Source organism: Pelobates fuscus, chromosome 9, assembly GCF_036172605.1.
Source record: "Pelobates fuscus isolate aPelFus1 chromosome 9, aPelFus1.pri, whole genome shotgun sequence".
Taxonomy (NCBI): Eukaryota; Metazoa; Chordata; class Amphibia; order Anura; family Pelobatidae; genus Pelobates; species Pelobates fuscus.
Window position 1 is genome coordinate 28,168,147 of NC_086325.1, and position 14,435 is coordinate 28,182,581.

Consider the following 14,435-nt stretch of genomic DNA (forward strand, 5'->3'; position numbering starts at 1 on the left):
TTTTTTGTAAACTCTTTTTTTTTTTTTTTTTTTTTTTTTTTTTTTAAATACATTTTTAATCGTGTGTGTGTATATATTCTTTGTAGAAGGTTTTTATGGTGGTTTTAATATGGGATATTTTGTTTCTTTTTATTTATGTTGTTCATATTTTAATGTGTACAAGAAATGATTACTTGAGCCATTTTTTTTTAAATGTTAAATATACATGTATTTAAGAACAAATAACATATTGTGTATCTTGTTTTTGTTAGTGTGTGTGTGTGTATGTATTTGTGTATTCAACTGCTGGGAATGGACGGGTAGCGTCACGTGTAACCACCAAATGACATGTAGCATGAAATGATGACTAGCGCGTTGGTGTCTGTGAATTCCTTAAGTCAGGAAAAAATAACATCTAGTTACATTTTGAGGTATACCAAGATATACCCCCTCCCTCACCAAGGCCAAGTTCTCTCTGATCTTAATCCTCATTGGCTGTAGTCACTTCCCATTGTCTGATTGGGGTGTGTGTGTGTGGGGGGGGGGCTGTGTGTGCTGGCTTCAGATGCCAATTTTGCACTCAAAATTCACAGAATTGACATTAGTCAGCCCGTCAGCCCAAACTTTATTCTGGGCTGGCTAGTGATGTTGCCAGAGGTGGAGTTACACCTCTGGAAGTCAAGATCGAAACACTGCACATACAGACTTCAGGCACCATGACCACTTTAAATCACTATAGTGGTCGTGGTGATTGGAGTTATCCTTTTAAATTCCCTTGGATATCTAATAAGTGAAAGTAACTTATTCTTGATTTTATTCCCCCCCCCAACCCCCTCATAACTCTGATAGCTTCCCTGGAAGGTTTGCAGTCTGTTCGTTGCTGCTTTTGAAGTGTTGTGAGTGCTAGTGGCTTACAGCAAATTTGTGCAGTAGTGCTGGTGAGTCATGCAACCCCTGAGCACCATGAGGAGCTGAATATAAGCATCTATAATCAAACCGCTCTGAACACCTTCTTAGGTAATGGGGGAGGGATCCAAGATACTTACCAAGGCTCTGAATTGTTATTCATAAATGGCTAATGGAGCCAAGTGGAATTGTGTGTGTGTGTGTGTGTGTAAATGTATAATGGATTTATTTCCTAAACTCCTGAAATTTCAAAGTCAAAATAAAACTGTCAAAACAATTCCTCAGGCCAGATTGTAAGTGCAGCACAGAAAACCCGGACAGACATCTGGAACTTGCTTTAGCTGACTATGCATTCTGACTTAGAATTATAATTTTTTTTTAATGCAATTTTGGCCTACCATTTGCAATACTTGTCGGTTCTTCTCTTTCTCAGTTGTAAACCGAGAGTCAGTGAAGTTTCTATATAGTATTACAGTATATTAACGATATGCTGAAACTGAACTGTAGCGGATTGAATTCTGAATTGCAAAGTTTAGACAAAGTGCTGATTTGGGAAAAAATCTCCAACTTGGCTGTAGTTACAGGCTGGTCGTTTTTAACCCCTTAAGGACCAAACTTCTGGAATAAAAGGGAATCATGACATGTCAGACATGTCATGTGTCCTTAAGGGGTTAAACCTGAATTTTGCAAATCAGATTTTTTTTTTCTTCAATTCACTGCATTTTAAGTCATTTAGTAAATGTACCTCTCACCCAATTTTTCTGCAGCAGTATCTGGCATGGGAGTGTTTGTTGCTTACCCAAGGTAAAATGATCGTTCAGTATTTTGAGCATGCCTGAAGGAGGTAAGCGAATTAGATATCAACTGGAAATTCAAGATTTTTTCAATTTTTCTAATTGCCACATGCATGTTAAAGAGGATTAATCTGTTATTTGAAACTGTATGAATCAAAATATTTAGTGGTTTTGTAACATTTGCCTTTACAGTTTTCCTGAGGCTGGATGCAGCTAAATTCTTTACCAATATAAGTCAATCACACGCTTCTTAAATTAATGTTTAAAGGAACAGTATAATGTCGGGAATACAAACACGTATTCCTGGCGCTTTAACCCCTTAAGGACACATGACATGTGTGACATGTCATGATTCCCTTTTATTCCAGAAGTTTGGTCCTTAAGGGGTTAATCTTCAAGTGGCTGTTTAGGTGACCGGCCCTCCTTAGATCGCTTTGAATAGGTTATTTTACTCCCCTTTTTCTCCACACGCCGCACTGGTCTCCCTGCTGGCTCTGACTCAGTGGGTAAGATTATCAAACCTCCTATAGGAAAGTATTGGGAGGCTATCGCGCATGCATTGCAATCAGTGCATCTCTATGGGGAAAGTTCAGCGCCTCCATGCAGAGCGTGGAGACTCTGCACACTGCAACTTGGACACAGGAAGAGGTGTTAAAGGAGCACTATAGGGTCAGGAACACAAACTTATATTTCTGACCCTATAGTGTAAAATCCACCATCTGCCTTCTCTTTACTAAATATAGTAAAATCTTACTTGAATTCGAGCCTGAAGCTGCTGACTCTGCTCCTGTCTCCCTCAGAGCTGCAAGCTATCTGCTGACATCATCAGAAGTGTTGTTCTGAGCCAATAACAGTGCTTCCCCATAGGATTGGCTGAGACTGTCAAGGAGGCAGATCAGGGCCAGAGCCAGCACAATTCAAACACAGCCATGGTCAATCAGCATCTCCTCACAGAGATTAATTGAATCAATGAATCTCTATGAGGAAAGTTCAGTGTCTGCATGCAGAGGGAGGAGACACTGAATGTTGTGATGCATACTAGGCAAGACTGAGATAGGAAGCCGCTCTAGCAGCCATCTAAGGAGTGGCCAGTGAAGTTATCACTAGGCTGTAATGCAAACACTGCATTGAAAAGACCGTGTGTACTGCAAAAAGCCTGAAGGAAATGATTCTACTCACCAGAACAAATACAAAAAGCTGTAGTTGTTCTGGTGACTATAGTGTCCCTTTAATAGGCAGCAATGTAAACACTGCCTTTTTTGTCTTAAAAAGCAGTGTTTACGGTCCTAACACTGCGGGGACAGGCTATAGACACCAGAACAACTACATTAAGCTGCAGTGGTTCTGGTTACTATAGTGTCCTTCTAAGAATAATCAAGTTATTTTCTTAATGTGCACGACCACTTTGTCATTATGTCAAAGCAATGGATAAGTGATCTGTAACACCATTAGATGTTGGGTTAAAGGTTAAAGAGTAGCCCACCCACACCTCATTAATGGTGGCTAATGTCTTGGAACTTTCAGGTTACAGGACAGGATTGGCTGACACGAGCAGCCACTTTTTGGTCCCTGTAGAATTTGTAGACTTGCTGGAATTGTAGGAAGGCTTGAGGGAGAGCATTTTTAAAAATGCATTTTCACTATAGGCTAAACAGAGCAATGGCCTCTTTTAAAGATGTATCTTTGTACACAAAGTGGTAGTTGGAGGTATCCATTTTAACAAATTGGAGAATGAAAACTCAATCTCCCTTTGGATAAGTAAGGGGTGCTCTTTGTTAGGTGTGACGTGAAAGCTCTGTACTCGTATGATCGAGGTTTGTTTAAAGGTGTACATTTATCTGATGGGTCTAAGAGTTGGAGCTCTTATCATTATAATAGGTTTGGGGATTATCTTTTGTAAGAATGGGGTAAGAGCTTCATATAACTACTGTAGGTGATTTGATAAGAGGACTCACTAAGAACTCTATTATTTAGATAGCTGTTTCTCACTTTGGAAATGAGAGAAGAATCCTGTGTCCCTAAAGTAGGTAAGTGGTTTAGATCCCTCTGCCTTTGTGATGGTTAAAAGGTCTGAGTAGAAAGCGAAGAGAACAGATAGTGACTTGTCTGAGAAGGTAATAACGAAGAGTACTCAGAGTTACTGTTGCAGTGGGCAGGAAGGGCACATAACTGGTAAATTATGGGTTAATGGCTATGCGTGTCACCCAGGCAATGGACGGGTACTGATAAGGGCAATATGTGTGAATTTAGAGAGCAACCAATGTTTCACCAAACTAGAAGCTAAATATATTGTATCAAGTTAGGGGTTAGAAGTAAGCTGGCACACTACAGGTTAACCACTCTGCGAAGCAGAGGAACGCAGCTTCAAAGGGTCAATCAGCAGGTAATTATTAAACAAGATCTGTTATTCATTTTACACCTTCATCTCCATTTTGAAAACCGAATGTACATATGCTAACTAGTGGCAATCTGTGCTCAAGCCTAAAGCACATACTTATGCTTAAACAGGAAAAGAAATGCAAATTAATATTCTATTCACTTTTTTTTTTTTTTTAATAAAATAGAGTTTTAGCTCAACACAAAAAGGCGTAAATTATCCCGTGGCTATTTCATAACATTTATATTCAAATATTAGTGAAAGAGCCTCTCATTGTGTAGCAATAATCGGAAATTTCCAATAAAATAATTTAAAAAGAAATACATTTGAATGCTTAGAAAGTTGGTTGTATTTCTTATGCTACTAAATATAAAGATGACCGGTTTCAAGATGACCAGTTATCAGGTGGCATTTGGGGGCACAGTCACTCCATCCATGATCAGAGTTTCCCCTTTACGAAGATTTTTTTTGCAAATCATAGAATATATTACAGCACTGCAGAACTTGTTGGTGCTTTATAAATAATATTAGATTCAATTTGGAATGTATTAACTTAATTGAGAATAGTAGAGATTTATTTTTTAGATCAAAGTAACAATTCAGGCCTAAAATGTTAAATTCCATTACCCCATCAGTTCCCAGTTGAGTATAATCCTTTCTACTTTCATTTTTCAAGGAGGAGACCGGAAAACAGATTTCAACCAGATGGCGCCGCCAACCAGCTGTGCGTCAGACGCTATCAATCTGGTGTCCGCTATCTGACTCTTCAACCTACCCAGCATAGCTGCGGTTTGGTAGTATTTCAAGGTGATATGTTCTTCAGGACAGGATTTATATTGGTTAGACTCTAGGATTGGGGCTAATGATTATCAGGTGTTTTTTTTTTTCACTAATACTGAATTGTGGTGAATTCAATCAAAATTGTAAACATAGAATGTGACGGCAGATAACCATTCAGCCCATCTAGTCTGTCCAATTTTCTAAATACTTTCATGACCTTATCTTATAGGTAGGGATTGCCTTATGCCTATCCCACGCATGCCTAAACTCCTTTACTGTGTTAACCTCTACCACTTCAGCTGGAAGGCTATTCCATGCATCCACTACCCTCTCAGTAAAGTAATACTTCCTGATATTATTTTTAAACCTTTGACCCTCTAATTTAAGACTATGTCCTCTTGTTGTGGTAGTTTTTCTTCTTTTAAATAAAGTCTCCTCCTTTACTGTGTTCATTTCCTTTATGTATTTAAATGTTTCTATCATCAATTTAGGCTAAAACAGCTGAGCTGTGTTAAAAAGTTTATGTAAATCTGATATGTCAACCTAAATGTTGTAATGTGGATTTAAGTCCGCTACAATTCACAGGGCTATTCAGTAAAATGAGAACTTGAAGTGAAATCAAATTGAATCTCAAATTTAAAGGGACAGTATATTCACCTGAACTACAGGCATTTTGCTTTAAATGCTGCCTGAGAAATGACAGTGTTTACAATACAGCCTAGGAACTCCTCAGACGGCCACAATGAGCATCATGGAGACGCTGAACGTTCTCCATAGGAGGAGGAGATGATTGGCGTAGCGTGACATTTTGCCATGCATGTGCAATAGCCTCCCAATGCGAAAGCATCTGATTGGCTGAAATCCTCATATCTAATGTCAGCCAAAGAGGAAGGTTGGGGGCGGGGCCAGATGTGGGGGAAAAGGTCAGTAAATCACCTTTCTAACCCAAGGTAATGGGGAGCTGATGGTTTTACATCTATAGTATAGCAGGGTTCACACGTTTGTGGTCCTGACACTATAGTGCCCCCTTAAGGTCAAAATAGCTCAAGTGAAACGTTTTCTTAGTCTGCTATGCTTTAACTTCTACTACTCTGGCCTTCAATTTGAAATTCACTCTGAATTCTAACTTTAGTAAATAACCCTCCCTGTCCGTATTTAGTGGACAACTTATTTGTTTTTCACGTCACAAAACATAAACATTGCGTTTTTAGGATGGTCTATCCGGAGAGTAGATGGTTAATTGCAGTGCGCCAAAGAAGGGTTAAGCAATGTGCGCCGATCTGCACTATGTTTGGTTACATTCCTCTGCAGAGAGTTTTCGGATGTTTATATTTAGAGCGCGTGGATCTCCTGAATTGAGAGAGACATGGAAAGAATGAGATTTCTATCTGTCCATCTATCTCTGGGCCGGTCTGTTTAATTGTCTGACCTTTTTAAACTCTATCTGCTCATCTGCAGTGTATATTTTCCATCAAATTTATAGCTATATAGTGTAATCACCAGAAATTGTTTTCCTCTGTAGGTAATAACTCGTTTCAATATCTCAATTAACTGTAGAAGAGCCACAACCTTCATTCCCCTATATGTAGGAGAGCACTGCGGCATTTATATTGCCAATAAATTGCCAGTAATCTCAACGTGCACTTCGAATGCATATACATATATAAGGAATTATTCACTGAACGAGATATTATAGTGATTTGAAAGTAGAAATGTCTCAGCTAGACTATTAAAGCCTAAATTCTGCAGTTTGGTTGTCAATTTGCTGTTAAGTGACTAAACCCCTAGAAACTGTTTTTTGGCCTTGCGCTATTACACCTATTGGAATTTGCAATTGGAGAAAATTAATATATTGGTTTAAACTGTTTATGAAGAACAAAACACCTGTTCTAAGCCATTAAGGCTTTATGTAATCACAAAAAGTAGTAGGAATCTGGTTAATAAGAAAGTTTAGTTTAAAGGTTTTTAGATTGTAAGTTCTTTCGGCACGGTCCTCTTCACCTACTGTTCCTGTGTGTAGTAGATGTTTTTAGGAATTTTAGGATTGTCTTGTTTCCTCACGTACAGCGCTACAGAAAACGTTGGTGCTATATAAAGAATCGTAACTAAAATACAGAAAATGTTTTTGTATTTACTAAACTGGGAATTGTTGGAATGAACAAGCAAATGTAAAATAAAATAGCTGAGTTGGAAGAATAATTTTGTAAACAATTTGTATTACCTTAAGGTGTGTAATCCTATTGTAAAGCCCTTTCAGTTCTGTTTTAGTGAATCAGTCGCACTGCGTGTACTTGGGTTGAAAATGTTTGGAAGGGTAGCGCCCACATCGGGCTGAGTATTGGAAAAATTGATGGCATGAAACGGTGCCCTGTATTCTATGGTGGTTGGACGGTGGAGAGTTAATGTGCAGGGGGATACTGTGATAAATGGGGAGGGCAGTAATACAAAGCCTGAATTAATGTAAACATTTATCTATAATAGATTTAAAGGGTGAGACTGCAAAAAAGGGAATATTGGGACTGAAGGAGTTAAAGGGACAAGGGAGGTGGAGATGAATGAGTTGGGTTGTGACAGGAAGGAGGGGGGAAGAGGCTGGAGCAAAAAACACAAGTTAGAGAGAATAGAGGTAAATCGGGATTGAGTGGAGTGCAGATAGAGGGGTAGATCAGGAGTGAGTGGAGTGCAGATAGAGGGGTAGATCAGGAGTGAGTGGAGTGCAGATAGAGGGGTAGATCAGGAATGAGTGGAGTGCAGATAGAGGGGTAGATCAGGAGTGAGTGGAGTGCAGATAGAGGGGTAGATCAGGAGTGAGTGGAGTGCAGATAGAGGGGTAGATCAGGAGTGAGTGGAGTGCAGATAGAGGGGTAGATCAGGAGTGAGTGGAGTGTAGTGAGGAAGGGGTATAGCAGGAGTGAGTGGAGTGCTGGTAGAGGAAGGGGTATAGCAGGAGTGAGTGGAGTGCAGTGAGAGGAAGGGGTATAGCAGGGGTGAGTGGAGTGGAGTGCAGTGAGAGGAAGGTATAGCAGAGGTGAGTGCAGTTAAAAGAAGGGTAGATCAGCATTTAGTGGTGTGCTGGTAGAGGAAGGGGTATAACAGGGGTGAGTGGAGTGCAGTGAGAGGAAGGGGTATAGCTGGGGTGAGTGGAGTGCAGGGAGAGGAAGGGGTATAGTAGGGGTGAGTGGAGTGCAGGGAGAGGAAGGGGTATAGTAGGGGTGAGTGGAGTGCAGGGAGAGGAAGGGGTATAGCAGGGGTGAGTGGAGTGCAGGGAGAGGAAGGGGTATAGCAGGGGTGAGTGGAGTGCAGGGAGAGGAAGGGGTATTGCAGGGGCGAGTGGAGTGCAGGGAGAGGAAGGGGTATTGCAGGGGCGAGTGGAGTGCAGGGAGAGGAAGGGGTATAGCAGGAGTGAGTGGAGTGCAGGGAGAGGAAGGGGTATTGCAGGGGCGAGTGGAGTGCAGGGAGAGGAAGGGGTATAACAGGAGTGAGTGGAGTGCAGGGAGAGGAAGGGGTATAGCAGGAGTGAGTGCAGTGCAGGGAGAGGAAGGGGTATAGCAGGGGGGAGTGGAGTGCAGGGAGAGGAAGGGGTATAGCAGGAGTGAGTGCAGTGCAGGGAGAGGAAGGGGTATAGCAGGGGGGAGTGGAGGGCAGGGAGAGGAAGGGGGGTATAGCAGGGGGGAGTGGAGGGCAGCAATAGATTTTTTTTTTGAGGCAAACAATGTGCAGTCTAGAGATGTTCTTGGAGTTGATTAGTCAGCAATATCTTAATACAAAGTGCTCTTTACATAGAATCTGTTACCTATAAAGTACCCCGTGCTTTTAACAGTGAGTATTGCTACCAGCTAGAGGCTGTATCTTTAAATTATCTGCTGGAACCAGTTATCTGAGGATGCTCTGCTGGCCTTAGACCTCACGGACCCCAGGCAGAGACTTCATGGGTACAGATTCCAGGAGGAAGAGCCCTCAGTGACTGTGACATGGAGTGGATACTTTTCCAGTGAGTGTCAGTAGAACCACAGCTCCACGAATGGAGGGAACACCATTGGCCCCGGCATTTCTGGGTCTTGATGCCCTGCTGGACCTAATGCTATGTGTATGCCACGAGCTGGTTACATCTCCTCTGGCCCACGAGACACACATCTCTGAATTCCTGAGCTGGGGTGAGTGTTCGCTTGGCTAGCTGGGCATCATAGGAAACGTAGTCCTCAACAGCTGGCGTACTCCCAGTTTTTGTATTACCAGATCTGATGCGATGCTTTATGGGTTTTTAAAAACAGCTGGAAGGCATAGGATGTATTTTAATATGGGCATAAGCTATAACAGCTGTATAGAAAAAATGCCACAATAGTGAGCCCTAACCCCTTATTCCAGTGGGGGCATTATGTAGAAAGATGTCCAAATGTTTTAGTAATGTCAAAGGGGGAAAAAAAAATCTATTTCTAGGTTGGCAAATGCTGTGCATATTTTTGTAAAATAGTTTGACTGCAACAAAACTTTCTAGAACAAATTTCTTATTTTAAGGGAAGACTAGTGTTTTGCTAAAATGTAGTGGTTTAACTATACCGTACATTTGTTTAGCTAATTTTGTTGCTATTCAGACACTTTTAATGCATGTCTGTCTATCTCAAGCTCTGTGTTACCGTTTCATGTTGAGACTGGTGTCATGTCACACACTCCTTGTTACTCTGATTCTTTCTTTTACTTAAGGGGATGTTGTTCCTATTTGTAAATTGTGTCACTATCAGTCACTACAATCTGTCTGCAGTTGTCACAGGATCACACTGAATTAGTTAGTGCTGCATATGTTGTTTGTATGAGCTGTTAAGGCAGACCGAAGATTTTCTGTATTTTTTTTTTTTTACCACTTTGTAAGTAGTGATATGCATTTTAATGTATACACACTGGTTTAACTGGCCGGGTGGGTTTTTAAGCGCAGGGAGTGTTCGATGTCTACATTGAACGCCCTGTAATTACAGATACAAGTCTGTCTGACCCGACGAGTGACACAGAGTCTTTCACGCCCATTGTAGGGTGACGCTCGGAAAGAGCCTAGAAATGTTTTGGGCATCACTGGGTGTCCTACAAAGAGCTTGTGTGCCCACCCTGCCATTCCCATTTAATGGTGACAGTGGTCTATGACACAGAGACCTTTACGCCCCTTGCAGGGTGACGGTTGGAAAGTGCCTAGAAATTTTTTGGCCATCACTGGGTGCCCTGCAGAGAGCTTATGTGCCCATCCTGCCATTCCCAGCTCTTGGTGACAGTGGCCCATGGACTGGTAAGGCTTTTCTGCCCTTTGCAGGGTGACAGCGGGCCTTGGAGGCTGCTATGCCCGTTGCAAGGTGACAGCATATCTGGGAGATGGATCACCTGCTGCCATAAGGCCTCCTCTGCCCATCGCAGGGTAACTCTAAGCTAAGAGTTCACCATGGCTATCACAGGAAGACATAGAGCCTAGAAGGCTGTCATGATCATGTCAGTAAGACATGAAACCTGGGAGACTGCTATGTCTGTAAGAGAGTGACTCTGACAAAGAACCACCTGGAAGTGTGTCCTAGCAAATTCAGGGTGACAGAGCAACTCTGAAGCTTCTTTTCAAAGCATGAACTCGGGAGGTGCACTGCTGGATTTTGAGGCACATTTAAAAAAGTGGACACATACAGATACATACACTTCTAAACATGCATAGAATGACAAATACCTACACCCAGATTCATAAATACACCTGCACATAAACAGATACAGATACACATATCTTACATACTACATGACTTGTTGCCAGTCAGACATAAATGACCATGTCTTTTTGGGGGAATAATCGCCCCCACCCCTACCTCAACCTCTGGATCCACCACTGAAATGATCACAACTTAGTGAGGAAACTCCAGACTGTTGTGGCCTTTTTTGGGGTGGCACGGGAATTAGTAAAGATCCAGGGCCTTCAATGTAGAATGAGACTGTAACAAACTTAGGCCCTCACTGCAGTGTGAAGCATGATCTGTAGTGTTCTACTCCACCACTGCGAACTGGTGTTGTCATATATTGAGCAGATCTGTGACCTTCCATTCCCACCCCTGTGGGGTAACAGTAACACAGGATGGCCTGTTTCCAGACATGACACTGTAGAAGTGTTGATTTGTTTCTGTGTAAGGTGTCATTAACTACTCTGGTGCAATATATACAAAAGTATTGAGGATGCCAGCTTTATCTCCCTAAGGGTCTCGTCCTAAATATCCAGTTGTTGCCTAGTGGTTCACCCCCAACATGGGTCCTACTGGATCCTAACTATCCCCATTTAGCATTCTGAGAATAGACATATCTTACAAATTTAAGACGTTCTGTAAATGCACCCTAATGTCTTTCATGGGTGACTCTGGCAGTGGAGCCACAGTGACAATGGCTATGGCCATCTGTCCCTAACCGAACAAAAGTTTTTCTCCATACTACTTACGGGAAAACGCAGGAAACCGTAAATCCACTACCATTGTTGGGCTACAGCTCCCAGCATGCTCAGCTGTTTTTGGACTGCATGTCCCATTATGACACATTAAAAAACAACAAAAAAACAGCTTAAGATGAACATTAACAGAGCTCTGCCCTTGGGTGGCAGTAATACTGAGATCAGAGACAAGTTTAATAAGATGTAACTCGTGATAGTCCGTCCAGGCCTGGGTCCCCCATGAAGAGACAGTGAACCTTGTTGTGTTGCTTGTTTGATGCAGAAGTGACCCTGGTCTGCCTCAGGGAGTTCTGGTCACAAGTAATTTCCAACAAACTCAGAGAGCGAGAATGGGGCCATTCCATCATACGGATATTATAGATTGAACAAGCCTGTGTGTTTCCACCTCACTCCATACCTCACATTGACTCAGACCAGAGCTGGCAGTCTGCTTCTTACTCAATGGGTGGAGATGCCAGCATGCCCCTTTTCCTATAGAATGATGGGCACAGGAGCTGCCAGTCTGCCCATTATCCTAAGGATGACGGGGACAGAGAAGCAGTTACTATCTGTGACTCAGAAGACAGGACCTGGCTGTAGTAGGTGCCAGACTGACCCAAATCATCTGGTTAATACAGAATAGCTGACAGTCTGTCTCTTACCCTCTGTGTAACACAGGGTATCTGGCAGTCTTTTCTTTACAGTACCACAGGCAGGGAAGCTGGCAGTCTCATCCTTACCCCTATCTGTCTACCTGTCTACCTGTCTTTTAACTTTTACACACACACAGTAACTGGCACTCTGTTTATTACCCTTTAATATGACAGACAGTGCAGCTTGCAGTCTCTTTTCCCCTTGGAATATTACAGACAGAGCAGCTAGCGGTCTCTTTTCCCCTTGGAATATGACAGACAGAGCAGCTAGTGGTCTCTTTTCCCCTTGGAATATGACAGACAGAGCAGCTAGCGGTCTCTTTTCCCCTTGGAATATGACAGACAGAGCAGCTAGCGGTCTCTTTTCCTCTTGGAATATGACAGACAGAGCAGCTAGCGGTCTCTTTTCCCCTTGGAATATGACAGACAGAGCAGCTAGCGGTCTCTTTTCCTCTTGGAATATGACAGACAGAGCAGCTAGCGGTCTCTTTTCCCCTTGGAATATGACAGACAGAGCAGCAGCTATTCCTCTTGGAATATGACAGACAGAGCAGCTTGCAGTCTCTTTTCCCCCTGGAATATGACAGACAGAGCAGCTTGCAGTCTCTTTTCCCCTTGGAATATGACAGACAGAGCAGCTAGCGGTCTCTTTTCCCCTTGGAATATGACAGACAGAGCAGCTAGCGGTCTCTTTTCCCCTTGGAATATGACAGACAGAGCAGCTAGCGGTCTCTTTTCCTCTTGGAATATGACAGACAGAGCAGCTTGCAGTCTGTCTCTTTCTACTCAGGTCAGACAATGACACAGACAGATGTGCCGCAGATTGACATGTAAAACAGATGTCAGTCTATCTCACATGATGACAGACAGAGGGCACCAGGATGCCTGTTCCCCTGTGCAGGGGACATTAACGGATGGAATGGGTTAAATGCCCAGACAAGGGGTGGTAACGCTCTTACATTAACCATATGTGGAGTCTGTAAGAGCGCAGACTGACAGTCCATAAAAGGAAGAGCTCTTACACTGCTCCCCTCACACCCTGTGATTTGATACCGCAACACCCCACTATCTGCAGCTTAATAGCGTAGCCCCCCACTCAAATCATCAACCACCTCACCCCCCCTGCCTCTACTACACTGACAGTGGTCCCCTCCTCTGTGATGTTTAATACAGCAGCAGGCCATGTATTGCCCCCAATAAATATATTTCTCCTTAGTCCAGTTTCCCAACGCTACAGAGTCCCAAACTATGGCCTGGAATTAATTTGTTTTAGTCAGAATCCGAAACGATTCCAATCTGCTAGAAAATACTTTTCAAATGATTAACCTACAGAAGACACAGTTAAAGGAATACACATCTGAATTCCGAACGCTCCAGTCCTGTTGTGGGCGTTTATTTTAGCTCCCCAGATATTAAAAAATAAAAATGAAATAAATAAAAACAAAATGAATTACTTACCTCTTCAACGTCGAGTCTCCCTTAGTGCTGCCGCCATCTCCTCGAGTGACGTCCATCCAATCCAATGCTGAACACCTTAGACGCTTACATGGTGCTCGCCGCGCTTCCAAGCCTTCTATTTAGTGAAATAAAGGGGCTTGGGGGTTAGGACAATAAGATGAAGTTGTTCCTTAACCCCTTAAGGACCAAACTTATGGGGAAAAAAGGGAATCATGACGTGTCACACACGTCATGTGTCCTTAAGGGGTTAAGGGGTTAAAAGTCTATGGGATTTTTTTTTTGTAGATAAATAATTTTAAAAGTTTTTTTTTTAAGTTTTTCTAACATATTGGAATCATTTCTGATTCAAATGAATTAAAGGGACACTATAGTCACCAGAACAACTACAGCTTATTGTATTTGTTCTGGTGAGTAGAATCATTCCCTGCTGGTGTTTTGCAGTAAACACTGTCTTTTCAGAGGAAAGGCAGTGTTTACATTACAGCCTAGGGACACCTCCACTGGCCACTCTCTAGGCTGCTAGAGGTGCTTCCTTGGGCAGTGCTGCACAGTGAGCAGTACTGCCATTCAGTGTCTCCACCCTTTGCATGCAGACACCGAACTTTCCTCATAGAGATACATTGATTCAATGTATCTCTATGAGGAGATGCTGATTGGCCAGGGCTGTGTTTGGCTTGTGCTGGCTCTGCCCCTGATCTGCCTCCTTGACAAGTTCAGTAAATCCAGCACTTTCCTATGGGAAGGCATTGTGATTGGCTAAGATTGCCACTTCTGATTATGTCAGCCAAGCAGGCAGATCATGGGCAGAGCCAGCAGCAGCAGACTGCAATAAAGGTGAGATTTTCCTATATTTAGGGGGGCTAGATGGTAGTAACAATATAGGGTCAGGAATGCATGTTTGTGTTCCTGATTATAGTGTTCCTTTAAATTGTGGCCTATGTTCTTTACACTAAGATACACACACACACACACACACACACACACACTCTCCCTTTCCCTTCCCCAAATCCCCTTAAACAGCTGCAGTCGTTCTCCTACTTTATACTTGTCTTACA

At 42.5% G+C, this 14,435-nt stretch overlaps 1 protein-coding gene across 8 annotated transcripts in view; it reads left to right on the forward strand.

Annotated features, from left to right (window-relative positions):
* Window positions 1–8,538: 8,538 nt before the first annotated feature.
* Window positions 8,539–14,435, forward strand: part of DMPK (DM1 protein kinase) — a 33,475-nt gene continuing 27,578 nt past the window's right edge. For all 8 annotated transcript variants that reach the window (XR_010085292.1, XR_010085293.1, XM_063431721.1 and 5 more), the window contains exon 1: window positions 8,539–8,990. Coding sequence is in view for 6 of the 8 variants with exons in the window: in XM_063431721.1 (XP_063287791.1) it covers window positions 8,858–8,990 (133 nt within the window). In the remaining 2 variants the exon portion in view is untranslated. The remainder of the gene's footprint in view (window positions 8,991–14,435) is intronic.